Below are 26,439 nucleotides of genomic sequence, written 5' to 3'. Positions count from 1 at the left end.
GGGCCAGGTAACACGGGTGCTCTGTCCTCCTCCACAGCTGGTACTGTTGGTTGTTCTACATGGGTAGAGGACCGGTTAGTGGTTCTACGGGAGGTTGGGGGCTGTTTGGGGGTCCCTGGATCAATAGAACAAGGGCCTCCAGGTCCTCCACGGCCCTAATAAGAACCTCTGGGTTGATCCTTTTAAACTTCTTATAGAGTCTTGTGACTGCTATCCTCCATACCTCCTGGTAATCGATTCGGGACGGTCTTGTGAGATGTTGAGATATAACTCCAATCGTAGTTTTACGAAGCTCCTCCAGTTTATGTTTATCCATATGGGACTTAAGGGAGCCCACATTTTGCCCCAGGGTGGTAATCTTTATGCTGGAGGTGGGAGGAGTGGTTACGGGGGGCGATTATGAATCTTCCTCGGGTGGACTGGGGTCACTCGAGGTAACGTGGTCCTTTTTGAGTCGTCTAGGTGGTTGTGGGTTCTGAGTAAATTGAAGAACAGATGTGTTGCCCCCTCGAAGGTGGGTTGAGTGTTGGTGCACCGCATTATTAGATATGATGAGATATTATGGACCGCATTCAAAGTTCGGGGTACCCACAAACTGCGACAATAATCTTTTCCTCCATTTTCTAAACCGGCAGGACGATGACGAGCGGAGCTGCTCAACGCTGATTGGCTGACGCAACTATGACTCACGCGTTTTTGCTGCCAGAGTTGGGAAATTTCAACTCGCGCGCTCAGCCTCTGTTCGTCAGTTCGCCCCGACAAACCCTCTGTTCTCCTGCTTCAAACGCGTCTGACGCTGCTGCTCGAAAGACGCAGCTTGACTTAACATGTAATCTCGACGCGCGTTGAAATTTTGACGCGTCCGGTGTGAACACACCATTAGACAACCAAGAAAGAGTGGCTGACTGCCGACAGATCTCCTGTAACACCAGAGAAATCTGCCTTCAAGGGTCCGAAGAAACTCATCCAAAGGCTGAAGGATGTGAGACGTATGTGGTGGCAGGCACAAGAGGATGATGCCTGGACGAGCTCTGGATCCTGATGGGACTGGTGTCCTTCCATTATGAGCAGTTGCAGGTGCTCCTTTGTGGCTCACTGTCAATATACCCTGCTGGCGACTTCCCGTAGAGAACATCGGGAACCCCTTCTTTGTTATAGGGGTCCATTTGATATCCCCCCTTGTAGATGATGAATGGCAGGCCAGGACGGTGATGTGGTCCCTCGTTCCTGGGGCATGTTATGTCTCTGGAGGCACAACCTTCCTTGGAGTCCAGCTGAAACCCCGTCTCGTCGCAGTTGTATAGCTGATGGGGTTTCTCCCTCAACCCGCTTAAGGATGGTGGTGAGGAGCCTAAAGTACTCCTTCATTGGCCCCCTCTTGGCGCAGGATGCCCTCCCATGGTCGATGTTGACCTCCATCCAGAGTAACCATTATGAGCAGTTGCGGGTGCTCCTTTGTGGTTCACTGTCAATATACCCTGCTGGCGACTTCCCGTAGAGGACATCGAGAACCCCTTCTTTGTTATAGGGGTCCATTTGATATCCCCCCTTGTAGATGATGAATGGGGGAACATCCTCCCCAGCGGGGAGGCCAGGACGGTGATGTGGTCCCTCGTTCCTGGGGCATTTTATGTCTCTGGAGGCACAACCTTCCTTGAGGAGTCCAGCTGAAACCCCGTCTCAGTTGTATAACTGATGGGGTTTCTCCCTCAACCCGTGATTCAGGGTGGTGGTGAGGAGCCTAAAGTACTCCATTGGCCTCCTCTTGGCGCAGGATGCCCTCCCACGGGCGATGATGTCTGGGGTCCCGGAGGTTAGGCGATGGTGGTGCCGCTCCCTGAAGTTGATGCACCGCCCTGGGTGCTGCCTGATTGCGGTGGTGATATATGGGAATCCTCATCTTCAGCAGGGGTGAGGAGTGTCCTCTGACAGGAGTGTCCGGAGGGGACAAACTGCCGGCCTGCCGAGCCTCCTGGAGGGCGACTCCCTCGCCACTCGGCTTATCAGACGCATCGGTTCCAGCACTTGGAATATTTTAATGTTGACGCCAAGGCGTTGCATCAAGTAGCTAAGCAACCTCTCGGAAGGAAGGTTGGTTTCTCAAATTGAAATGTGGTGTTTCTTCTTGTATTGTGGGATCTTGCATTGCCCATCCCCTGGTAACATCAGGCCGGATTTCAATTGACCTCCTGGGCCCACTTTCTCATCTTCCTGTTCCTCTTCCGAATCTGACGGATGATTGGCATCTGCCCAACGCATTTATTTTGGCACAGTCAGAAATTAGTTTTAAATGTCTTAATAAGGTTGATGTATTCTATAGATTGTCAGTTCACCATGCATCCGCTAGCTAAACAGCGCTAGCCTTAATGAACAGTCTCTTTAACTATTACACACTTGATAACTATCAAAATATATCACCACCAAAGCGAGCGAACGTCACATTAATATATATATGGCGCTTGTGTACATTTCTCACCTGTAAACACCAAGAGACTCATTAACAGCTGCGTCACTGTCTGTGTTGCTGGTCTAACTTGTTTTTTTAAGTCAATTACGGCGCCAGTCATGGCAAAATCCGCTACTGCCCCCTATTGGCGAACACAAGTATAACAATATTTAAAAATCATTCAAATTAGGAAAAATAGCACGTCTTCAAATTTAAGAAGCTGGAACCATAACATGTTTTTTAAAATTATTTAACCTTCCTCCTGTGTTAGCATCTCTTTTGTTAACGGGTCGGTTTTGAAATGAACCTTGTAACAGGATCGTGTCCGTTACCCGTGGGTTTCCCCCTCCAGCACCAAGGATCAGCCAGGCACCACGAGGTTTTGCTCAACGACATATTTATTTCAGCAATACACACCAGTGTTTCCCACAGATTTGAAATATACCTGGGGGGGTGGTGGCGTGGGTGTCTGTGAGCGGTAAGCAGCTTTGTGACGTGCAACAACATGTGACAATCAACAAAAACGTTTGTATTAACATGTTTATTTATGTTAACATGTTTGATCATCAGTTGTTTTCCTTTCGTAATGTGACTATAGTGAAATATATTGAACCTGAACTGGACCCGGGGCCACATTAACCCGCCCACTTTTTTGTTCTTTATGTATAGTCTATATTAGTTTATAGTTATTATATTAGGTGGTGTTTATTTACACAAATATGTTCTGGAATATGCACTATGTTAAACCAATGTGAAATAATAATAAGACTTAACACTAAGGCTGAGCAATACGAGTAAAATAATATATCACGGGATGTTAGAACAATTATCTTAATATTGACATATGACAATATTTGAGTTGACCAACATTTTCATTATTGACAAAGATGGCACTGTTTGTCAGAGCACTTAATCCTTCTGGGTTTGGTGAAGAACAGCTCCAACGCCTCTGAGTATGGGAACGCCTCTGGTGCTGGTCCATTTACTGCTATCCGCAGACATGCAGCCAGGTGCTCCCCTTTCAGCCTGTTTCTCAGGTCAGTTTTCACCTGTAAAACAGACAGTTTCACCTGTAAAACAGACAGTTTCTTTTAAATGAACTATACAAAAATGAAATGCAAAACACTTACCCTGTTCATTGTGGAAAAATCCCTCTCGCAGTTGACACTGGAGACTGGGATGACCAGCCCAGCTGAAGCTAAAAGGCAGAGGTTTGGGTAAATCTCTGCCCATTCATCCTTCTCACTCGCCAGGAGCTGCATTACCTCAGCTTGTGTTTTGTCCTTCAGAAATTATCCAAGGCAGGGCAAATGAGCATACAGTATAATTGAAACATTTACAGATGTCAAAACAAGCAATTCTAACAGTCAAGACAGATTAGACAGAAATCAATTCAGTTCATATATTAATTCAGGTAATTTTACCTTAAATGTTCCAACGTGAACATGCTGCTTGTAGGAGGTCCACTCTTGTATAACAGTGTCCTCCTGCCCTGGGATGAATTTTTTTGTGAGAGTCTGCAACATTGAAATGTTAGTGACTTCATCATTTAAGGCGACTGCCTTTGGACCCAGGACACTGAAGGCCCCCAGCACTTCAATATCCTGGAACCTCCTCTCCATGTTGCTCTCCAGGCTAGAGATGTAAGGTTTGAGGACCTGGAATGATAATATTATAAAGTTTTCAGTTCAAGGAAAAAAAATATTGAAATAAAATGTAAGAAGGATGTATTTACATCTCTGACAAATCTGGCCCACATCTCTTCCCGAGGCGCTCCCAGAACTCCGTGTCCCCTCCTGATCCTCTCCTCCTCTCCTGCAATGCTGAAGGCCCCAAGTCCATCTGGGTTGTCCAGGTCTTGGTCTAGCCGAGCAAGGAACGTTCCCGGGAGGGGGGTCTCGCCTGCTTCCCGAATTCTCCCCAGAGTAAGAAGGGTGACTGGCACCTAAATGTGGAAACATACAACAATATAATAGGATGGATATAATGCAAATAACTGGGAGCATCAAATGCATGTCTTTGTAATCTACCTGCTCCTTTAAGAATAAGAATATACACTTTTATTAATCCCCAAGGGGAAATTAGTTCTCTGCATTTAACCCATCCTTAGTTATTAAGGAGCAGTGGGCTGCGGTGAAGCGCCCGGGAAGCAACTGGGGGTTCAGTGCCTTGCTCAAGGACACTTCGACTTGCAACTAATGGGGAGAGCGGGGATCGAACCCACAACCTTGCGGTTGCAGGACGACCCCCTTACCCCACTGAGCTAAAGCCGCCCAAAATGTGGAGAAAGTTCACATCAGCCCACATCAACACAAGTGGCTGTTGTTTTGCATTGCTGATGATCAAGGCTTCTGTTGGATTTTCCCAGCTGCTCCTGAACGCATCATCTCACTCTTCCGGTAAGCTCTGGTTGCCAGCTCAACAGCGAGCATGACTTCTTCTTCTCTCCCTCCCGCTCCCTCTTGCTCAGTGTGTCTCATGTATAGTTATCCCCCTGCCTCCCTTAATGATAACGATACATGCAACAAGTGTAGTTTATTTGCTAGGTTGGAGGCAGGTCTAAGTGGGTTAGATGCACGGCTCCGCGCTATCGAAGCTCAGACAGCTATGCTAGTTAGCCCGCCCTCTCCCGTAGCCGGCGCGGAGCTACAGTCAGCTGATAGCTGTTCCCCGGCGGTAACCGTGCAGCCGGGTGGTTGGGTAACTGTTCGCAGGAGTCGTAAGTCTACACAGAAGCCCGCTGTGCACCAACCACTTCACGTTTCCAACCGGTTTTCCCTGCTCAGCGACACACCCGCTGAGGAACACACCCTGGTTATCGGGAGCTCTATAGTCAGGAACGTGAAAATAGCGAAGCCACGGACCAGAGTCGTGTGCCTCCCGGGGGCCAGAGCGGGCGACGTGGAGTCTTGTTTGAAGCTGCTGGCTAAGGATAAGCGGAGATACAGTCAGATTGTAATACACGCCGGTGGTAATGACGCCCGAGCCCGCCGCTCGGAACTCACTAAAATTAATGTGGAATCGGTGTGTGCTTATGCCAAGACGTTGTCGGACACCGTAATTTTCTCTGGCCCTCTCCCAAATTTGCAGACAGACGAATTGTATAGCCGAATGTCGTCTTTCAACCGCTGGCTGTCGAGGTGGTGCCCAGCGAATAATGTGGGCTACGTAGACAACTGGAAGACTTTCTGGGGAAAACCTGATCTGATGAGGAGAGCGGCATTCATCCCACGTTGGACGGAGCGCGTCTCATTTCTGCGAATATGACCAAGTTGATCACGGACTTAATCTATGACAACCCAGGGTTCAGATCAGGAACCGGGAGCAGAGTTGTAGTTTAACACCCTTCTCTGCTCTTCCATTCGAGCAGTTACCCACCCTTGACTTTAGAGTAGAGACTGTGTCTGTCCCACGGCCACTTCAATTAAATAAATCAAAAGTAAGCAGAAGAGGAGTCGTACACAATAACCTTATACAAGTTAACACAATTATTTCAGCAGTGCAACAAAATAGGTCTATTAAATGTGGTCTCCTAAATATTCGATCTCTGTCATCTAAAGCTGTGTTACTGAATGATTTAATATCAGATAATCACATTGATTTATGTTGCCTAACTGAAACCTGGCTGAGCCATGAAGAATATGTCTGCCTGAATGAATCGACTCCTCCAAGTCATATTAATACTCACATTCCTCGAGGCACCGGTCGAGGAGGTGGAGTAGCAGCCATCTTTGAATCGAGCCTATTAATTAATCCTCAACCAAAATTACACTACACCTCATTTGAAAGCCTTGTTCTTAGTCTTTCACATCCAACCTGGAAAACACTACAGCCAATTCGATTTGTGATTCTGTACCGCCACCAGGTCCATATTCAGAGTTTATATCTGAATTCTCAGAATTTATATCAAGTTTGGTTCTTAAAACCGATAAAGTTATTATTGTTGGAGATTTTAATATCCATGTGGATGTTGATAATGATTGCCTTAGTGCTGCATTCATCTCCTTGTTGGACTCGATTGGCTTCTGTCAGAGAGTACAGAAACCCACTCACAGCTTTGGCCACACGCTTGATCTTGTTCTTACTTATGGCGTTGACATTGAGCATTTGAACGTCTTCCCACAGAATCCTCTTCTGTCAGACCACAACCTCATAACTTTTGAATTTATACTACCGAGTAGTCAAAAGTTTCTACACCAGATGTCTAACTGACAGTGCTGTAGCTAAATTTAAAGCGATTCCTTCTGTATTTGATTCGATACCACGTCTCAATATAACAGAGGACTCCTGGTCTAACTTTAGTCCGTCCCAGATTGATCATCTTGTTGACAGTGCCATAGGCTCTCTGAGAATGACACTGGACTCGATAGCCCTCTGAAGAAGAAGACAGTGAGGAAGAGGAGGTTTGCTCCTGGTATAACCCTCAGACCCGCAAACTGAAGCAAGCGTCACGAAAGCTTGAACGCATATGGCGTTCAACTAATCTCGAAGAATCCCGCTTAGTTTGGCGAGATAGTCTTAAAACATATAAGAAGGCCCTCCGTAATGCCAGAGCAGCCTATTACTCATCAATAATAGAAAAAATAAAACAACCCCAGGTTTCTCTTCAGCACTGTAGCCAGGCTGACAGAGAGTCACAGCTCTGTGGGCCGAGCATTCCTATAAACCTTAGTGGTAATGACTTTATGAACTTCTTTAATGAAAAGATTTTAACTATTAGGGACAAGATTAATAATCTCTTGCCCATAACCAGTGCCAATCTGTTCTCAAGTGGAATGGCCTTGGAAACCGCTGTATGCCCTGGTGTATATTTGGAGGGATTTTCTCCTATGAACCGTGAACAATTATTTTCAACGCTTTGTACTGCGAACACGTCTGCCTGTCTCTTGGACCCCATGCCGCGAGGCTGCTTAAAGACGTTTTGCCTTTAATTGGCGGCTCTCTATTAGATATTATCAATGTGTCTCTGCTAACAGGCCACGTACCACACTCCTTCAAGGTGGCTGTTATTAAACCTCTCCTGAAGAAGCCCACTCTGGATCCAGAGGTATTGGCTAACTACAGACCGATCTCTAACCTCCCCTTCCTCTCCAAGATCCTTGAGAAAGTGGTCGCAAATCAGTTGTGCGACTTTCTACATCATAATAGTTTATTTGAGAAATTTAAATCAGGATTTAGAAAACACCACAGCACCGAGACGGCACTGGTGAAAATTACAAATGACCTCTTAATGGCAGCAGATAAAGGACTCCTCTCTGTCCTGGTCTTGTTAGACCTTAGTGCTGCATTCGACACCATTGACCATGACATCCTGTTACAGAGACTGGAGCAGTCGATTGGCATTTCAGGCACGGCACTAATTTGGTTTAAATCCTATTTATCAGATCGATCTCAGTTTGTATTTGTAAACGATGACGCCGATAACCACCAACGTTAATCACGGAGTTCCACAAGGTTCTGTGCTTGGACCAATTTTATTTACCTTATACATGCTTCCTTTGGGCAATATTATTAGGAAACACTCCATAAACTTTCATTGTTATGCAGATGACACTCAACTATATTTATCGATAAAACCAGAGGAGAGCAACCAACTCTGTAAAATTCAAGCATGTCTTAAAGACATAAAACATGGATGACCTGCAACTTCTTGATGTTAAACTCAGACAAAACCGAAGTAATTTTAATCGGCCCTGAGCACCTCAGAGATCAATTATCTGGTGATGTGGATTCTGTAGACGGCATTGCCCTGGCATCCAACACCACTGTAAAGAATCTTGGCGTTATCTTTGATCGGGACTTGTCCTTTAACTCCCACGTAAAGCAAATCTCAAGGACTGCATTCTTTCATCTACGTAATATTTCAAAAATCAGGCACATCTTGTCTCAAGAAGATGCAGAAAAATTGGTTCACGCGTTACTTGAGACTGGATTACTGCAACTCCTTATTAGCAGGCTGCTCTAATAAATCTCTTAGGTCCCTCCAGTTGATCCAGAATGCTGCAGCTCGTGTTCTCACTAAAACTAAGAAAAGAGATCACATCACTCCTGCACTAGCTGCTCTGCACTGGCTCCCAGTAAAATCAAGAATCACTTTTAAAATTCTTCTCTTAACCTACAAAGCCTTGATTGGTGATGCTCCATCATATCTTAAGGAGCTTGTCGTACCATATTGCCCCACTAGAGAGCTACGCTCACTAAATGCGGGACTACTTGTAGTTCCTAGAGTCTTAAAAAGTAGAATGGGAGCCAGAGCCTTTAGTTATCAAGCTCCTCTTTTATGGAACCAGCTTCCAATTTCAGTCCGGGAGGCAGACACAGTCACCTCGTTTAAGAGTAGACTTAAGACCTTCCTCTTTGACAGAGCTTATAGTTAGGGCTGAATCAGGTTTGCCCTGGTCCAGCCCCTTGATATGCTGCTATAGGCTTATAGCTGCCGGGGACGTTTTAGGATGCACTGAGTACCTATCTCCTCTTTTTCTCTCCTTAAGGATGAATTTTCATCTCTCAATCACACGTTACTAACTCTGCTTTCTCCCCGGAAGTCCTTTTGACTTTACGTCTCATGGGGTCATCGGACCCTATGAGACGGCATAGATTCTATCTGCCTGATGGATCGTCTGGGTCGTGGAATTCCTGCTCATGACTACGCCACTGTCCTGTTGAGACTCCGCCCACTCCTCCTCCCCACCGCCATCTGCCTGATGGATCGTGGAGGTCTCCATCGTGGAATATGCCTACTATGAACTATTCATACACTCTGTCATATTCATTGAATGTATTTTAACTCTAAATCTGTCCTTCTGTACACATTACATCTATTGCATCTGTCCATCCTAGGAGAGGGATCCTCCTCTGTTGCTCTCCTCCAGGTTTCGTCCCTTTTTTTCCCCCTGAAGGGTTATTTGGGAGTTTTTCCTGGTCCGATGTGAGGTTTTGGGGCAGGGATGTCTATGTGTACAGATTGTAAAGCACTCCGAGACAAATTTGTAATTTGTGAAATTGGGCTATACAAATAAACTGAATTGAATTGAATTGAATTGAAAGACCTTGGAAAGCATCGCTATATGGGGCAGCACATCTGCCTGAAGGTAGAGGGCAGCCACAAAGCGATATGTGGCACAGAAGGTGTATAAACCTTTGGCCACTGGGCACTTCCTTGAGCTTGCTTCTTCTGCCAGAGCAGCCAGCATAGCAGGAAGGTTCCTCTGAAGGTTTTGAACAGCTAGGTGCTGCGATAACCACCTTGTATCTTTCACCTCCTAACAACAAGTAGAAAAACTGGTAAGTAAATAAAATAATATGACACCACAATAGTATTATGAAAATTGGTGAAAACACACCTTTACTTTCAGGTCGTTCAGACCAAGAGTGGTAGCGCAGATCTCAGGGTGGCTGACCTATTTGCACTATTTCTAAAAAATAGGTGCAGTTCCTGCAGGTGGTTGCGGAAGTTTGCCATATATTTTACAGCATTTGAGGAGTCTTTGCATGCAGTGCTAGTCTGTGAGCAGCACGCTACAGAAACCAGCTTTGGGTAACTGTCTGTGAGCTGCTTTGCCACTCCATTCAGACGGCCTAGGTTTAAGAATGAAATGTAGTGTTGTTTGCTTTAATAACAGTGAGCTGACAATAAAAATGTCACACAATCCATTATATTTAACAATAAACTCCATACCCGTCATCACGCTGCACCGTCTGTCCCGAGTCCATAGAGCCTGTCTACCGAGCTCCTTCTTCTCTAGGACAGTCTTGATGGCAGCAACAACACTGTCAGCTTTCCCATCTTCCAGAGTGACCAGATCAAGGAAGTGGTTGAAAACGCAACCATCTTTATCAAGGTGTCTAAAATAAAATGAATAGGTTTTCACACATATAATAAGTATTAAGTTTAACTAGGCCTACATCTTTATTTAAATGCACATCATTCCTTTAAAAAATACCCACCTAACATGGATATCCAGCTGGCGGTTTACAGATACATCTGTTGTCTCATCCACCTCTAGGCTGATTGCATTAGAGGACCTTATATCTTGCAAAATAGGCAATTCTACAATCTGAGCAAGGATCTCCAGCATTTCATCAACTATCCTGTGGGATTGATAATTGTTTCTTTGATCCACCTGAGAAAAAAAATCAAAATCAAATAATTTAACATTTAGCTGATTAAAGTTCTTAGTTTCACAAGCATCAATTTGTACTAGGTTTACCTTCAGCTTTTCGAAATAATCACAACCCAAAAGCTGAGCTAAACTTAAAAGCTTAGGGTAGTTGGTGTGGTGAGCAATCTCATTCTTTACCAGCCAGTAAAGGCATTTCAAGATTCAAGATTCAAGATGTTTTATTTGTCACATACACACACAGGGTGTGCAGTGAAATGAAAGTGGCAATGCTCAGCAGGAATGTGCAAGGGCAACAAGTACACACTATTTACAATAAAAAACAACACAATATTTACAGTGTGTGTGTGTGTGTGTGTGTGTGTGTGTGTGTGTGTGTGTGTGCCTAAGAGGGGCAGTTGTGTGGGTCTATGTGGGGGTCCTGGTGAGGTCGGAGTTCACAGTCCTGATGGCCTGAGGAAAGAAACTCCGTCTCAGTCTCTCTGTTCTTGCAGCGTGACTACGGAGGCGCCTGCCTGACCGCAGCAGCTGAAACAGTCTGTTGTTGGGGTGGTGAGGATCCTTCATGATCCTGCCGGCTCTGGTTCTGCACCTCCTGGTGTACAAGTCCTGCAGGGTGGGAGTGTAGTTCAATAGTGCGTTCAGCCGAACGCACTACTCTCTGCAGAGCCTTCCTGTCCTGAGCGGAGCAGTTGCCAAACCAGGCTGTGATGCTTCCTGTCAGGACGCTCTCTACAGCTCCAGAGTAGAAGGACTGAAGGATCCTCTGGGAAACTTTAAATTTCCTCAGCTGCCTGAGGTGGTAGAGGCGCTGCCTTGCCTTTCTCACCAGAGTGTCTGTGTTCGTTGACCATGTCAGATCCTCGGTGATGTGGACTCCCAGGTATTTATACCCGCTCACCCTCTCCACAGTAGTCCCGTTAATCCCCAGTGGTGAGTACGTCCTCTGTTGTTGTACCCTCCTAAAGTCCACAATCAGCTCCTTAGTTTTGGTGACATTCATGATGAGGCTGTTGTCCTGGCACCAGAGTGACAGATCAGCAACTTCCTCCAGGTAGGCCTTCTCGTCGTTGTCGGAGATCAGGCCCACCACCACTGTGTCATCCGCAAACTTGATGATGGTGTTGAGCTGAACCTGGCCACACAGTCATGTGTCTACAGGGAGTACAGTAGGGGGCTGAGGACGCAACCCTGGGTTGATCCTGTGTTCAGGGTGAGGGATTTGGAGGTGTGTCTGCCCACCCTGACCACCTGTGGCCTGGCGGTCAGGAAGTCCAGGATCCAAGCACACAGGGGTGTTCAGTCCCAGCTCAATCAGCTTGCCGGCCAGTCTGGAGGGACTATGGTGTTGAAAGCTGAACTATAATCAATGAACAGCAGTCTCACATAGCCCCCTCTGGCTGTCCAGATGAGAGAGTGTGGTGTGCAGTACCTGGGAGACAGCATCATCTGTGGATCTGTTTGGGCGATAAGCAAACTGCAGCGGGTCCATGGAGGAAGGGAGGAAGGCGCAGATGTAGTCCTTTATCAGCCTCTCAAAGCATTTCATGACCACCGAGGTGAGGGCCACGGTCGGTAGTCATTCATACATGCTGGAGAAGCATTCTTGGGCACAGGGACAATAGTGGATCTCTTGAAGCAGGCGGGGACCACGGACTCAGCCAGGAGAGGTTGAATATTGTGGTGAACACTGGAGCTAGCTGGTTAGCACAGGTCTTCAGTACTCGCCCAGATATGCCATCTGGACCTGCAGCTTTCCTGGTGTTCACCCTCAACAGAGCCCTCCTCACACTGTGCTCGGTCACAGAGAGTGTGTGTTCATCCCCAGCGGTAGAACTCACCTCGGCCACGCTTAACGGTGTTGTTGTTAGCGGCGAGCTAGCGCTGTTGTTGCTAGCCTCAAACCGTGCATAAAATGAGTTAAGGTCGCCTGCTAGGGATGTGTCGGCTCTCACCATCGACCGGGTCTGCTCTGGTAGTCTGTGATAGTCCGTAGCCCCTGCCATAGGCGCCTGGTGTCGCGCTGCTCCATCTGTGATTCCACTCTGTCTCGGTACCTCCTTTTGGCTTCCTTCACCGCCCTCCTCAGTCCATAGACCGCTGCCTTGTACTCGTCCATGTTGCCGGATACAAGACCGGAGTTATAGGCAGCAGCACGGGCGTTCACAGCTTCACGGATGGATCTATCAACCCACGGCTTTTGGTTAGGAAAGACCCTAACTTTTACCGTGGGGACGATGGTGTCCGTTAGCGTTGCTATGAGGCTCATTGCTACTTCAAAACTCGCTGACGTCACTGGAACTGGATTGGATCATGTCCCAGTCGACGACACGCAGAGCGTCCTGTAGCTCAGCCTCTGATTGGTCAGACCACCGCTTCACGTTCCTCGTCACTACCGCTTCCTGGCCGATCTTTTGCCGGTACCCCGGAAGCAGAAAAATGGCGGCATGGTCTGATTTTCCGAACGGAAGGAGAGAGACAGCCTTGTAGCCTCTCTTGAATGGCGTATAGCAGTGGTCCAACGTTCTTTCCCCTCTGGTAGCACACGTAATGTGCTGGTGAAAGTTCGGCATGACTTTTTTTAGGTTAGCCCTATTAAAGTCCCCAGCCACCACCACAGCCGCGTCGGGATACTTGTTCTGATGCCGACATAACACATCATGTAGGTCCGATAGTGCTACGTCGGTGTCCGCTTGTGGTGGAATGTAGACGGCTGTGGTGATGACCGAGCTGAACTCCCGGGGAAGGTAGAATGGACGGCATGAGATCGTCAGATGTTCCACCTATGACGGCCTCATGCTCCATGGTTACTGTGGGTTCAAAAGCCTGCATCACTGAGTAGCCTAGACCAAGGGCAAAGACATAATTCATTATATGAGCCAAACATGGTTGATAGGTTGCAGAAATTAGCAATACATGAAAAAATTATCTACCTGATGCAAGTGAGACCTGCTGCTTCAGACTATACTGATGAGGCTCTGAGGAGATGTGGCGGTCCATATAATCCATGCGGAAAACAAGAATACCAATTTCGATGAAAGCCCGTTTTAAGGGGCCTTTCTTAACTGGAGGCTTGTGTTGCCTGCAGATTCGGCAAAACATTCCTTTAAAAAAAAAAAAACGTTAATTATTTAAAAAAATAAAATCAAGTTTTATTACAAATATGACCTTGCAAATGGCATTCATACCATGCTGGGTGAGGTAGAGCCAATTCTTGAACTGTGGCATTTTGAGCCAGTCAGGGTTCCATCCTGAGTGGCGATGCTTGGAATCTGAAAATAATGCATTGGTATTACTGTATTTAAATGGTAGAGTTCTCCTTCCTATTTATACTATGTCTATCTCTTTGAATGGCTTGGAACTGTGCTGCTTGTTCACCTGCACCTGCTGCTACCACACTGGGACCTGGTGCTGCTCCTATCACACTGGGACCTGCTGCCTCTCCCTCAGTACTCTGACTGTTTGTGCCAGCAGATTCACTGACCACCGGCTAGAATTGAAAACAAGCTTGATTCTAGTTTGCTCTCTGCATTGCAACTCACTGTTGAATGCTAACATTGGCTAAGTTACCTGTGGTCTCTTCTCCTTTCCTCGTCTCTCATCCTCATCCTCACGCGTATTCTCTTAAAGTAGTTTTGAATACTCATCTCTGAGGAGTAAATGCAGGGACAATTAACACTGTCTTAGCTAAAGCTAATCTGTGTCCTTCTAACTGGCATAGCCAAGAGAAAACTACGTTAAATACACCCTTAGTTGCCACTTTCTTTCAAATATTCCGAAGCACCTACCAAAGTCGAATTAAAATACAGGTTATTATAAATACCAAACTGCTAAGAAATTATATTACGGACATTTTGACCGGAGAGATTTAGATGTGCTGGTCTTCAGCATAAATTACCGGTCATAGTACAGTAGTTACCGGCTAACAGAAACTATTATAAATATATACAATTATATAATAATATATAATTGCTACACAATTCACAATACAACACTTTAGATCCCCATAGCCGATTCTGATTCCGGTGTAATGTCAGGGCTGCTTACCTCCATTGTACTCTGCCGCTGAGTGACAGAACGACCCGCGAAACTCCCATGAAGCCCTCCCCGTTGACACGAGCGCGTCCTTTCTCCCGTCCACCCAGCTGTATACATTCACGTCATATAGTACTGACTGACAGCTCACATTTGACAGCAAATAAGTGAGACTTAGTTGAAATGAACACATTTTAAACCGTAGTGTGACTTGACTTACAAAAACAAACCACAAATAGTTAATTTACTCTAAATCCTTATATTATTAATTTTAATAATATAATATAATGTATATAATGAATTGATGATTCCGGTGTGATGTCAGAGCTACTTACCTCCATTGTACTCTGCCGCTATGAGTGACAGAACGACCCGCGAAACAGGATGTAACGCGTCATCTGTGAAGCTCCGTCCACGTTGAGGTCCCGCCCACGTTGAGCTCATTGAGGTACTGCGGCCTGCAGTCAGGGGCTTCTCGTTCGTTTCGCTCCAAGCAGGCTATACAGGAGGTGTAGCCTACTGTAGAGCGAGGGATCACCGACTAGTTAATCGATCGCAGAGCGAACAGGGGGGGATTATTGTCCCCTAGTTAATCGATCGCAGAGCGAACAGGCACTGTACAGGAGGCGTAGATCCAGGGATCATTGTCGATCGCAGATGGCGTTGTACTCGCGCCGCGGACGGGTAAAAAATAAAAAAAATAAAAAAGGGTCCTGAAATATACTTGGGCGGCCGTTGATATACCTGGGCGGCCCGCCCAGGTATATCAACGTGTGGGAAACACTGCACACACTCAGCAGACCGCAAAACCTGCGCCTCTGCTCACTCCTCCCTCCACTCAAGTGGGAGCTTTTATAAGGGTGGCCTCGGCTGCTGACTGACTGCCAATCACCAGCAGCCGAGGCCAAATCAGAGACAGCTGCCACAAACCTCAAGAGAATCATATAAATAAATAAAGGGTTGTTGTGTTACCTGACTATTACTGAGGGGTATTAGAACACATCTCTTAAATAAATTAGTTTTATTTATTTTTAAATTTGAATATTATTAACTATAGTAACATATATGGTGTGTTCACATGCAAGTGGTGGGCACCATGCAAGTGGCGTATGCCGTCTGAGACAGAAAGACGTGCTTTGGAGGAGCGGCAGTATCATTAATGTCTCCGGGCTGGAGATATACAGAAGGACCGTAAATTCAACCAGCACACGAGGGACGAGGTCTGGCTCGGGATCAGTAGTGTTACTGATAACGACGGGCTAACGACTGAGCCAGCCAACAACGGGCAGCAGCCAGCCTTCACCAGGTAGCAGAAGTAGCTAGCCACTAGGCCAGCCACCACTGGGAAGCAGCCAGCTACCACCAGGCAGCCAGCTACCCACCACCAGGTAACATCAGCGAGCTGGAAGCAGCTAGCCACCAGGCCCTAGGAGCAGCCATCCACCAACAGGCAGCAGGCAGCTTTCACCAGGGAGCGGCAAGCAGCTTGGGAAGATGGCAGGAGGAGCAAGAAAGAAGCAGGGCAAGAACAACAAGAGTGATGAACAAGCCAGTGAATACGAGGGAGAGGCCTCCTCTCCGGCTGAAGAAGAGGCTGAGCTGGTCACCATGGACTCTGTCAGAAAGCTGATCAACCAAATGCTGACACAGCAGAAAGCCCATTACGTAGAGATGCTGGACAGACAAACTGACACCTTTAATAAGTTTGTCCGGGTGATTCTGGACTCCACCAACGAGCGTCTTGACTCTATGAACAGGAATGTACAGGAGATGAAGGACAGTATTCATTACACCCAGCGAGAAGTAGATGAGATTAAAGCAAATGTATCCAAAGTCTCTGGTGACCACGACACTAGTGATGGGAATTCCGGCTCTTTTTAGTGAACCGGCTCTTTTGGCTCGGCTCACTGAGCCATCTTCGGCTCCCAAATGGCTCTTCAGATTTTTGGGTGCTTAAATTAATTTATTACCAACAATAATGTAAAATGATGCACAATATGAATTACTAATGCACTATATCAAATGTTTATTATATAAATACACTTATGTACACTCTACAGAGTGATAACAAATAATAATTAGAAAGTGCAAAAACAAACGTTTAACTATTTACAAATGAACTTAACTAACTTTTAACTATTTAAAACTTTTAGCTTTTTAATACTGAACAAATTTAAAGTGAAACATACAGAAGCTTACAGAGTCACACAACAAAATATAAATTAAAATGTGTAAAACAAAAAGAAAAAAATCAGCAGTTTTGTCCTTCAGTGAAGGTTTGCATTGAGAAAGATCAAGTGCCTCAGCTTTGAGGGGCTGATCCTGTTTCTTCTCTGTAATGATCTGCCCTGTTTTGGAGAAGATTCTCTCTGAGGGGACTGACGTTGCTACAATGCATAGTCTCCGTGCCATCACACAAGTAAGGCGTGGGTACACTGAAGCCTTGGTCTCCCACCAGCTCAGTGGGTCTGCACTTCTCTGGAAAAGGGGCTCCTCAAGGTAGGATCTCACTTCCAGAATCGAATCTGCTGAAGGATTCCTTCTTGTAGTGTCGCCACTTGCACGTTCTTCAAAGAACCTCCAAACAGCAGATGCTTGTGGCTCCTCGTGCTCTGCTGCTTCTTCTCCCTCATGGCCCTCTGGCAGTGAAGTTGGCTGGCCGGACCTTGCTGCTGCTGCAGTTACTCTCTGGAGAGCTTCATCAACCGCTCTGTTATCATGAAAGGCCAGCTTCTTGAATCTTGGGTCAAGAACGGTGGATTCTGAGAGAATAGGGTTATACTCAATTCTGTGGAACTTTCTGTCCATGGATGCACAGAGAGCAGCCACTAACTCTGTCACTTTCCCTGTCGTTACTCTGGTCTGGTGCTCAGCTGTCACTCTCTGCACACCTTTGCAGAGGATTAACATTTTGGAGGCTGTGACATAGCTGAAAAAGAGTAAACAATAAGTGTTAAAATTATGCTTTGTTTTATTTAGCAGTATATATTTTTACTTCTGGTCATGTCTAATTCGCTTTTCATATCAATAATGCAACAACAACAAATAATAACAATAATAATCGTGATAACATTTGTACACTACACCTGTCTGCACTGATCTCCACAGTGACCTGCTCGAATGGCTCCAGAACAGTGCATGCCTCCTGCAGTACCTCCCATTCCTCTTGGCTCAGAGGATCAACTGATGCATTCATAACAGCCAGGGTAGAGATGACTGCATCCTTGGACTCCAGAATCCGTTTTATCATATGAAAGGTGGAGTTCCACCTTGTGACACAGTCTTGTTTGAGCTTCAGCTCAGGCATGCCCATCTGTAGTTGGGTAGATTTGAGCTTGTGTGTGGCTGTTGTGCTCCTGTGGAAAAACTCCACTATCGTCTTCTCCCTCTGGCAGTGAAGTTGGCTGGCCGGACCTTGCTGCTGCTGCAGTTACTCTCTGGAGAGCTTCATCAACCGCTCTGTTATCATGAAAGGCCAGCTTCTTGAATCTTGGGTCAAGAACGGTGGATTCTGAGAGAATAGGGTTATACTCAATTCTGTGGAACTTTCTGTCCATGGATGCACAGAGAGCAGCCACTAACTCTGTCACTTTCCCTGTCGTTACTCTGGTCTGGTGCTCAGCTGTCACTCTCTGCACACCTTTTAGGTGGTTGTGGTGGTGTACTGGACGATGCTGTAGACACTGCAGTTGCAGTAGACATACTGGCACCTTCATGAATATCAGGCTCACTTGCTTGTCTTTTTTCTTCCAATTGCACTAACGGATGAACAGTTCTCATGTGCCTGTGCAGGTTGTTTGTGGAGCCAGCTCGATATGAGATTTTAGTCTTGCAGACTCTACATTCTGCCTTTGTTTGGTCAATGTAATTGAAATGTGTCCATATTTTGCTGCGTTTTCTGTTGATGCTCATTTTCTCAACTTTTTTTTGTTTTACCTTTCCAGTCCGTTGCTTTCTTTCTCTCTCGTTAATCCATTATTAAAATTGCTATTTCGATTGTTTAACAGAACAGCCGTTGTTTAACACTGTCCGATGACTGACATAGCTATCTGTCGTCGGACTTGCCGCTGGAGCAAGCGCCTGGAGCCGACCTGCCCCGGCTCGTCAAGCGAAAAGTGTCCGATAAAAGTGCACCTTCGTCGGACTGGCAAGAGGACCCAGCTAGCTTATCATAACTGCCATGCAGATCCAATGGCATCTAATGCTACCTAGGTATGCTAACTGTCGGTATACATCATATACATCGTTAACTCTACCAAATACTCATGTCGCTGGCTTTAATCTGAGAATGGCATGTTAGTAGTACATTTTAATACCAGTAAATGTTTAATTACCGCTGATACTTACATGTACGGTCTGTCGCTCCGTGGTCGACCGCTTGTGCTACCGTCGCCATCTCGTCCGCCATTGTTTTAGAAATAAAATGAAAAGCTGGCGAAAGGGCTCCTCCTCTTCCGCTACGTCGCCAAGATGGCGGCCGCTTAGGGCGAGTAGTGTCCATCGTTTTACACTACATTTTTTGCCCGTTTGCAGTGCCATCCGGGTACTTTCAGTGCACTGAATTCTGCTGGTTTTTTCAGTGGCGCACTTCGAACACTGAAAGTCAGTGCTCGAAGTGCTCAAGTGAGCGGTAGTAGACACAGCCATGGTGTGACGACCCTCCCCCGCTGCAGCTGGGTACCTGGCCTAGAAGGGCTTCCTGGTGGGAGGAGCTACCAGAGAGCATAAAAGGAAGCACCAAGGGGAGGCTCTCTCTCGCTCCTGCGCTCATGATGCTCTCACTCAGCTGGGCCTGCTGCACCAGTTTCGGCATGTGCTTCTTGTCGTGTTTTGTTGCTGCAATAAATAGTTTCGTTATAAAGATCGATGTGTGGCCTCCCTTTTTGTTACCAGCCGTGAGCCTGGTGGTAACACTGGTCATTCGCTGGCAAGTGTATCTGGCAGTCAGCTTGTCCAGATACACTCCTGCTTTGTTTCAAGTTTCAAGTTTCAAGTTTTTATTGTCACATCCCCTTTTATACAAGTATAATCGGTTTGTGAAATTCTTATGTGCAAAACACCCGACAGCAGTAGCAGACTAAAAAAAGAATAAGAATGAGAATAGACTATACAATATCCACACAAAAAAAGAAGAAAGTATTAACAATATATATATAAAACTGTAATAGAATATACATCATGACAATATATATATATAAAACAATGTAATAGAATATACACTTTTTTGAGACAATATATATATATATATGTATATACATACAATATATATATACAATATATATATATATAAACAATGTAATAAAATATACACCATGGCCATAGATATTCACAGAATATGTTCTGGTGTGTAGTGTTAATGAGGGTCTCAGTCCTTGTTCAGCAGCCTGATGGCCTGACTGAAGAAGCTGTCCCTCAGTCTGTTTGTGCGGCACTTGATACTGCGGTATCGCCTGCCTGACGGTAGAAGGGTGAACAGTTTGTGGCCGGGTGGTTATTGTCTTTCATCATCCGTTTGGCCCTGGCCACGCACCGCTTGGTGTATATGTCCAGGATGGAGGAAGCTCACCTCCAACGATGTACTGTGCCGACCGCACCACCCTCTGTAGTGCCCTACGCTCCAGGGCGGTGCAGTTCCCGTACCAGACGGTGATGCAACCTGTCAGAACACTCTCGATGGTACTGGTGTAGAATGTTCTGAGGATGCGGGGGGCCATGTTGAATTTCCTCAGTCGCCTAAGGAAATACAGGCGTTGTTGGGCCCTTTTCACCACGTGAGTGGTGTGCGTGGTCCATGTGAGGTCCTCGGAGATGTGCACGCCGAGGAACTTGAAGCTGCTGACCCTCTCTACTGCAACTCCGTCTATGGAGATGGGGGTGTGCTCTCCTCTCCGCTTCCTGTAGTCCACGATCAGCTCCTTGGTCTTCTTGACGTTGAGGACGAGGCTGTTCTCCTGGCACCACTGTACCAGTGATCCAACCTCCTCCCTGTAGGCTGTCTCGTGCCTGTTTATGTTATAGTCGAGGATGGTTGTGGGCTTTTTGTCACTTCCTTATGACACAGCTGCATCTTTGTGAAGAGTAGACATAAGTATCACATTCCGGTTTTTTTTTGGACAATATGAGAAAACAGTGGTGCTGTTTGTAAAAGCAAACTTTGCGGAAAGTGGAGCCCTGTCCTTCACCTGCAAGATTTCAGCAGGCAGCTCAGGTTTATTGTCCCTCACTGCCCACCATGGTAAGTTTCCTCCTGAGAAGTTCTTGTCCAAGGTCATAGCTGGTAAAGAAATTGTCACAAGTGATATTGTGACCATGGTACATTTATATATAATAGTAATAAATAAAATATCTGTCCGCGTCTCACTGCAATCTCAGAAACGCTGGCCGGCCAGTTGACCCCCCCCAAAAAAACCTACGGATCGACACGATTCACGTGGATGACCTATTTCGATTTCAAAACGGCGAATTTCAACGAAAGGTGACTTTGCAGTAACAAGAACAATGTGCACTCATCGAAAATCTCCTGGGAGAATGAAGAACATGTGACTATATGATCTTGACACAAGGGGGCGCACTTGCACCAGATAATTTACTGACTTCGCTCTAATTAGCAAACGTTTAGTGAACATATATTTCCATAGATCATTGTTTCGTAATCAGGGATATGTGTACTCCAGTGAGTACTGGTGTAGTTATTAAGGGTGTGTGGCTAGAGAAATTGCTAATTAGTTTGGTATTTGGTATTTTAGTGTCGCAATACCCAATAAATACCAGAACTGCATATGCAGGACACACCTGTTGACCAGTCACCTTAAAACTGATGGACTGCATTTCTAAAGCACTTTTACCTGATTGAGAGCGTCCGAGAAATACCAAGCAGGGATCCAAAGAATCTAGAATCAGCACCAACGCTGTGGAGTAATCTGCCTGCACCCCTCAGGTTTTCAGATTCAATAGTATCATTTAAACATCTCCAAACATACCTGTTTACACTGGCATTTGGTTGATTTAAATATTCTATGGCCTGCTTTTTATCTTTTTGGTTTATTTATTTTTCTTGTTTGTTTCATTTTGTTTTTTATTGCCTCTTCTTCTACAGTGTATTGTACTTTGCTCTTTTAACTCTTGAAATGTTTTAATTGACTACTGTACTGCACGTTGTGACCCTTTGTCTCTGATAAGTGCAAAATAAATACACTTTACTCACTTAAATAGTTCAAACATCCAGCTTGGTGACAGTAAATGCAAACTACAAAAACAAACCTATACAGATATAAAAAAAGCAAAGCAATGTTATTGTATAATGAAAATAATTTAGCAATATGTTGCATTTTCTTTCTAATTAATTGTGTTTAAAAAAAAAGCTGATAAGTACTTGAGCTCAGATCCGTACACTAATCTGATTGTGAGACTACGTTACACTGATGGTAACATGAGCGGACGTTGATTTGAGCGATTCTGGAAGTTTCACTGAAAAGCAGCTCACTCACGAGAGCTTCATGTGAAACGACGAGGATTCTGGACAAGAGACGGTATGAAAACGAGAAAACGCGACATCAGCTGACTGAACACCGGACTGAGGACCAAGGCAAAGTCGTTGACCAGGAGCCGGAGAGAACTCGAGAAGGACGTCGACGAACACGGGATACTACAGTCCCGCTGTAGCATTACATCATTTAGCTAACGCTTTTATCCAAAGAGACGTACAATCAGCTACAGGAAACGGTTCAGGGTCATGTGTCTTGCTCAAGGACACATCGACTAGGGCGGGGATTGAACCGCCAACCCCCTGGTTGAAAGACTGACCCACAGTCGCCCTACGTTTGAACTTGTACTCTACACAGAGCTCCAAAACTTTACATATTAAAACAAATTTATACACTTCCCTCTCCATCTGACACGTAGAAAATGGCAACCCACAACAATAAAACTTTTGATTTTGCATATGCTTTGCATTTTGGGGAACAGACTGAACTGTTGTGTATGAATAGAGAAAAACAAACAGCAAAAAAAATTACACTGGAAAACGGTTTCAATTCCTGTAACCACACACACACACACACACACACCCTGCCCAGCCTACCTCCCCAGAGACGGTTGTAATGGGCGATGAGTCGTGAGCAGGTTAAGTGACGGGCATACAACAACAAAAAATCACAAAACAGGTTCTCCGGTTTGAAACCGAGCCGCGACGTTTATGAGTGAGTCCGTCATGATGGGGACGGGTAGAGTTTCCTTGTTGTGTCAGACTCCAAAGAACAATGAGCCCCACACTGTCCTGAGGACCGTCTCCACCGGGGACCCGTCTCGGGCCTTTTTGATTCACAATCCGTCTCTGTCTCAATGCCGTGAGAAATGTGATATCCCCCCCTCGGTGCATTTAGACCAGAGAGCTAATGCAATCTGATGACAGGCGGAGTGAGGTGAGGAGACATCTCCACACAGGTTTGATCATAATAAAAGACTCCATTGACTAGAACATGACGTGACAAGAGCGCCACAACATCATTATCCCATTTTCATCTGCACGGCTTTCATCAATCGACTAATTTACCCCCCGTCTTTGTATATATTTACCTTACGCGCATTACTTTCATGTGCGTAGATCTGTTCCTTAAAAGGTTAGCCGATAATTACAACGATTTATATTTATTCAACGGCGGCCTTTGTAGTCGGGACGACTCCCTGACTACAGTCGGCAAACAGTCTGATTCCAGATGAAGACACGTGTAAACACCGGCTCGCAGATAAACGACTTTTTAATCACGACCTTTTTCTTTGTTATGGAGTTTAAGTCATTAAGAATCTCTTCCGACTCTGAAGCAGCCGTATATTCCCCCTCTGTGCCCGTTAATGTGAAGATCGGGGTTCCTACTGTCATGGAATAGCTGGAAAAGTCATGGAATTATAATATGGTCATGTCCAGGCTTAAAAAAGTCGTGGGAATAAAAAGAAAAGTCCCCAAAGTTTGGGAAAAGTCATGGATAAGTGTTATATTCATATGTTCATTTATGCTGAGTTTTCTATGATTAATATGCTTTTTAAAAGAATGACGCTCTAAATATAAGTCGGCGTACGCTCTTTCATATAATCGCACATTTTTCCGCGCTGCAAGTGAACGCACCGTAACTGAAAAGACATAAATGTTTATTCTTTTAATCTAAACTATTGTCTCTCATTCATTTGAGTCATTTAAGATTATATATGATATGATATTCCTTTATTCACAAAACAGTGGGGAAATTTCAAAAATCACAGCAGCAGTGCACATCAGAGCATCAATGAAAATAAATATAAAACACAAAACTTAATACTAATACTAAATATACAGGGGGAAAACAAAGTAAAGTGCTGAGTAAATTAAAGTGTATGCTCTGGAATTCTCTTTGTTAGTTTAAATACAAAATGTTTTCACTTTTTCATGTGTGCTTAAAAAAAAGTTTGGTCATAGAAATTTGGTTTAAAGTCCTGGACACCCATTGGTCGACACGTGTATGACCCCTGTAAGACGTATGAACTGCAGGCATAACGGGCCCTGATTGGACACCTCGTTGTCTTGGAAACCCTTCATGCAATATTCCAGCTTCATGCTATATTTACAGCAGTGTGAAACGTCCCTTTCTATGAACCATAACTCTTTGATGCTGCTCTAAGTTTATGTTTCAATACTAGCTGCATATGGATGTGTATATCATGAGGTCATGGAACACCTGGAAAAGTCATGGAATTTTAAAATTGTTATGTCCAGGCCTCAACTTTTTTTTTTTTTTTTTTACGTCATGGAAATTTGTTGTATTATCTTCATTTACGCTACGTTTGATTAAAAGAATACACATTTATATAAGTCTTAATTATTTTAATTAAACTATTGTGTCATTTGAGGTATTTACTTGTTTACACTGAGATTTCACCAAATGTTTGGTCATGGGAATTTGGTTTGAAGTCCTGGAAATCCTTTAGTCAACATGTGTATGAACCCTGGTGTATGTATCATCATCACACTAGTCAGTATTAGTCGCTCTGGACTCCTGTCATCAAAATAAACTAAAGTATTTGGTAATTTCCAATTATTACCTTTACGGGATATTCGGTGTTTGGAAAATTGAGTGAGTCTCAAAATCTGTCAAATATTAAATTGAATTTAAAAGCAAACGACAACAAACAGACCACGAGGATCAAAGTTGTGACTGTACGGCCAAACTAAATGTTTGTAAGTCATTTGTTTTCTGTCAGGACGATCAGATCCATGAGACACACACTTGGCTACTGCAGAGCGAACATGTGACCTCTCTGAAGGCCCGACCATCAATCCAACACTAAATATTAAGTGTTACATCATAAAAAGAGCCGCTGGCTTTGAAGAGTAATCCTCGTTTCCCCCAGAGGTTCCCAGAGTGAAATAGGAGACCGTTTTTAAGTCCTAATAAATCCTTAATTTAGAGGAAACACGCACAAGAGAACACACACACACACACACACACACAGGGTCAATTGCAATTTCCCATCGGGTTTGAGTTATTTACCCACTAAATTATAGTGTGTGTGTCTTTGCTCGCTCTACACACATTCTGGGGTCCGGTTTCAGCGTCTTTCAACTCAAGGTTATTCAGACTTGTAAAGGCCGCAAAAACATAATTATTACAATATAATTTCAAGCGAAAGTTAATTAGTAATGTATTAAATCCCGCTTGCCTACGCCCATTGGTCTCTCCAGTCATGCAGGTCTGGGGTGTCAACAGGGTGCTAACAAACCCTTTGAGTGGTGAGTTGGGGCACGTGGACAACAGCGCTCTGTCATCTAGCAAAGCCTCTTTTCAGAGACGAATAAAAAGCTCCGGTTGATTCCACGCTGCCAGGGAGCCGATGGGAAGCAGCAGTCACCACGGACCGCTGTACTTATCTCCTGCTAAGTGCAATCAGCGTGTGTAAATATTGGAACAATAGAATAAACTCCAGTCACATCGTTAGTTTTTAGTTTATTTCTTCTTAATGTTCTTTTGAAGTTTTAATGCAAATTCTAAAAGTAGATTTAAGTGGATATTAGAAGTAAAGTTGTGAGTAACTTTTGGCTCAGAGGGTTTTTAAACTAGTCTTTGTCTGTGATAAGTGCAATATAAATAAACCTTACTTATTTACCTACTTACTTACTTTACTTACCTACTAATTACTTAATTACCTTACTTATTAATTACCTACTAATTATTTACCTTACTTACTACTTATTTAACTACTTACTCACTCACTTACCTTACTTACTACTTATTAACTACTTACTCACTTACTAATTACTTATTTACCTACTTACTTACTACTTGCCTACTAATTACTTACTTACCTTACTACTAACTTACCTACTTACTTACTTCTTCACTCACTTACTTGCATACTAATTACTTACTGACTTTGGTGTACCGAGCCTCACAGGACGGCTTTATTAGCATTAGACGTTTAGCGTTGTCAATCATTTAAAGTCCAGTAATCAGGAGTCAAGGAACTTGAGAGAACAGACTCGGTGTAACACCTTCCCTCTCTGCATGTCTTCTCTCCGGTTGTGTCTAAACAAGCGAACAACAATCTGTCCGTCTTCAACAATGCCGACTGCCGCTGCCGCCGACGCAGAAACCGGCTAACGTGATAATTGCACCCGTCTGATTCCTGGCAAAAGTGTCCACGACTTGTTCTTTTTCTTCCTAGTAATTTGCTGTCAGAGGCGTCTTTGTGTGCCCGATGTGAAAATGCTGTTTGTGCAACACTTGTGGAAGGGGAGAATGACTGTTTCCAATTACAGTTACAACATGTATAAATACACACACACACACACACACGGCCTTCTGTTCTCCG

At 44.8% G+C, this 26,439-nt stretch overlaps 2 protein-coding genes and 3 long non-coding RNA genes across 8 annotated transcripts; 1 reads left to right on the top strand and 4 right to left on the bottom strand.

Moving 5' to 3' along the window:
- Positions 1-2,968: 2,968 nt before the first annotated feature.
- LOC130191903 (zinc finger protein 862-like) lies at positions 2,969-4,211 on the bottom strand. 2 transcript variants are annotated; one of them, XM_056411643.1, is made up of 4 exons: positions 4,182-4,211; positions 3,871-4,104; positions 3,577-3,729; positions 2,969-3,516 (listed from the first exon to the last, which is right to left on the bottom strand). In XM_056411643.1, the coding sequence occupies exons 1-4, from the start codon at positions 4,203-4,205 to the stop codon at positions 3,322-3,324; spliced, it is 606 nt and encodes a 201-aa protein (XP_056267618.1). In that variant the 5' UTR covers positions 4,206-4,211; the 3' UTR covers positions 2,969-3,321. The 2 variants fall into 2 exon arrangements, with proteins under 2 accessions (XP_056267618.1, XP_056267620.1); XM_056411645.1 differs by having other exon boundaries at positions 2,969-3,495.
- Positions 4,212-4,770: 559 nt separating this feature from the next.
- On the top strand, positions 4,771-9,481 carry LOC130191902 (uncharacterized). Its single transcript, XR_008831286.1, has 2 exons — positions 4,771-4,845; positions 8,992-9,481. It is a non-coding gene; the product is annotated as an uncharacterized LOC130191902 (long non-coding RNA).
- A 701-nt stretch (positions 9,482-10,182) lies between these two features.
- LOC130191900 (uncharacterized) lies at positions 10,183-10,757 on the bottom strand. The gene is made up of 3 exons (XR_008831282.1): positions 10,657-10,757; positions 10,394-10,569; positions 10,183-10,291 (listed from the first exon to the last, which is right to left on the bottom strand). It is a non-coding gene; the product is annotated as an uncharacterized LOC130191900 (long non-coding RNA).
- A 2,707-nt stretch (positions 10,758-13,464) lies between these two features.
- On the bottom strand, positions 13,465-15,295 carry LOC130191901 (uncharacterized). Of its 3 annotated transcripts, none has more exons than XR_008831284.1 (4): positions 14,937-15,295; positions 13,945-14,215; positions 13,755-13,838; positions 13,465-13,670 (listed from the first exon to the last, which is right to left on the bottom strand). It is a non-coding gene; the product is annotated as an uncharacterized LOC130191901 (long non-coding RNA). The 3 variants fall into 3 exon arrangements; XR_008831285.1 differs by having other exon boundaries at positions 13,755-14,056; positions 14,137-14,215; XR_008831283.1 differs by having other exon boundaries at positions 13,755-14,215.
- A 1,234-nt stretch (positions 15,296-16,529) lies between these two features.
- LOC130190938 (zinc finger BED domain-containing protein 4-like) lies at positions 16,530-18,256 on the bottom strand. The gene is made up of 2 exons (XM_056410587.1): positions 17,688-18,256; positions 16,530-17,530 (listed from the first exon to the last, which is right to left on the bottom strand). Exons 1-2 carry the CDS (start codon positions 17,912-17,914, stop codon positions 16,759-16,761), a joined length of 999 nt encoding a protein of 332 aa, XP_056266562.1. The 5' UTR covers positions 17,915-18,256; the 3' UTR covers positions 16,530-16,758.
- Between the last annotated feature and the right edge of the window lie 8,183 nt (positions 18,257-26,439).

The sequence above is a fragment of the Pseudoliparis swirei genome, chromosome 3 (genome assembly GCF_029220125.1).
Source record: "Pseudoliparis swirei isolate HS2019 ecotype Mariana Trench chromosome 3, NWPU_hadal_v1, whole genome shotgun sequence".
In the NCBI taxonomy this organism is placed as follows: Eukaryota; Metazoa; Chordata; class Actinopteri; order Perciformes; family Liparidae; genus Pseudoliparis; species Pseudoliparis swirei.
The sequence above is the reverse complement of the archived record's forward strand: the minus strand, read 5'-3'. Positions and strand labels throughout refer to the sequence as shown.

Excerpts from the sequence above, each read along its gene's own strand:
- LOC130191903 (XM_056411643.1), bottom strand. The coding sequence starts at position 4,205 with ATGTGGGCCAGATTTGTCAGAGAT. Across the intron at positions 4,105-4,181 it reads GGGCCAGATTTGTCAGAGAT|GTCCTCAAACCTTACATCTC; the intron begins GTAAATACATCC and ends TTATCATTCCAG. Across the intron at positions 3,730-3,870 it reads TTCACGTTGGAACATTTAAG|GACAAAACACAAGCTGAGGT; the intron begins GTAAAATTACCT and ends TAATTTCTGAAG.
- LOC130190938 (XM_056410587.1), bottom strand. The coding sequence starts at position 17,914 with ATGGGCATGCCTGAGCTGAAGCTCAAACAAGACTGTGTCACAAGGTGG. Across the intron at positions 17,531-17,687 it reads GTGGAGATCAGTGCAGACAG|CTATGTCACAGCCTCCAAAA; the intron begins GTGTAGTGTACA and ends ACTCTTTTTCAG.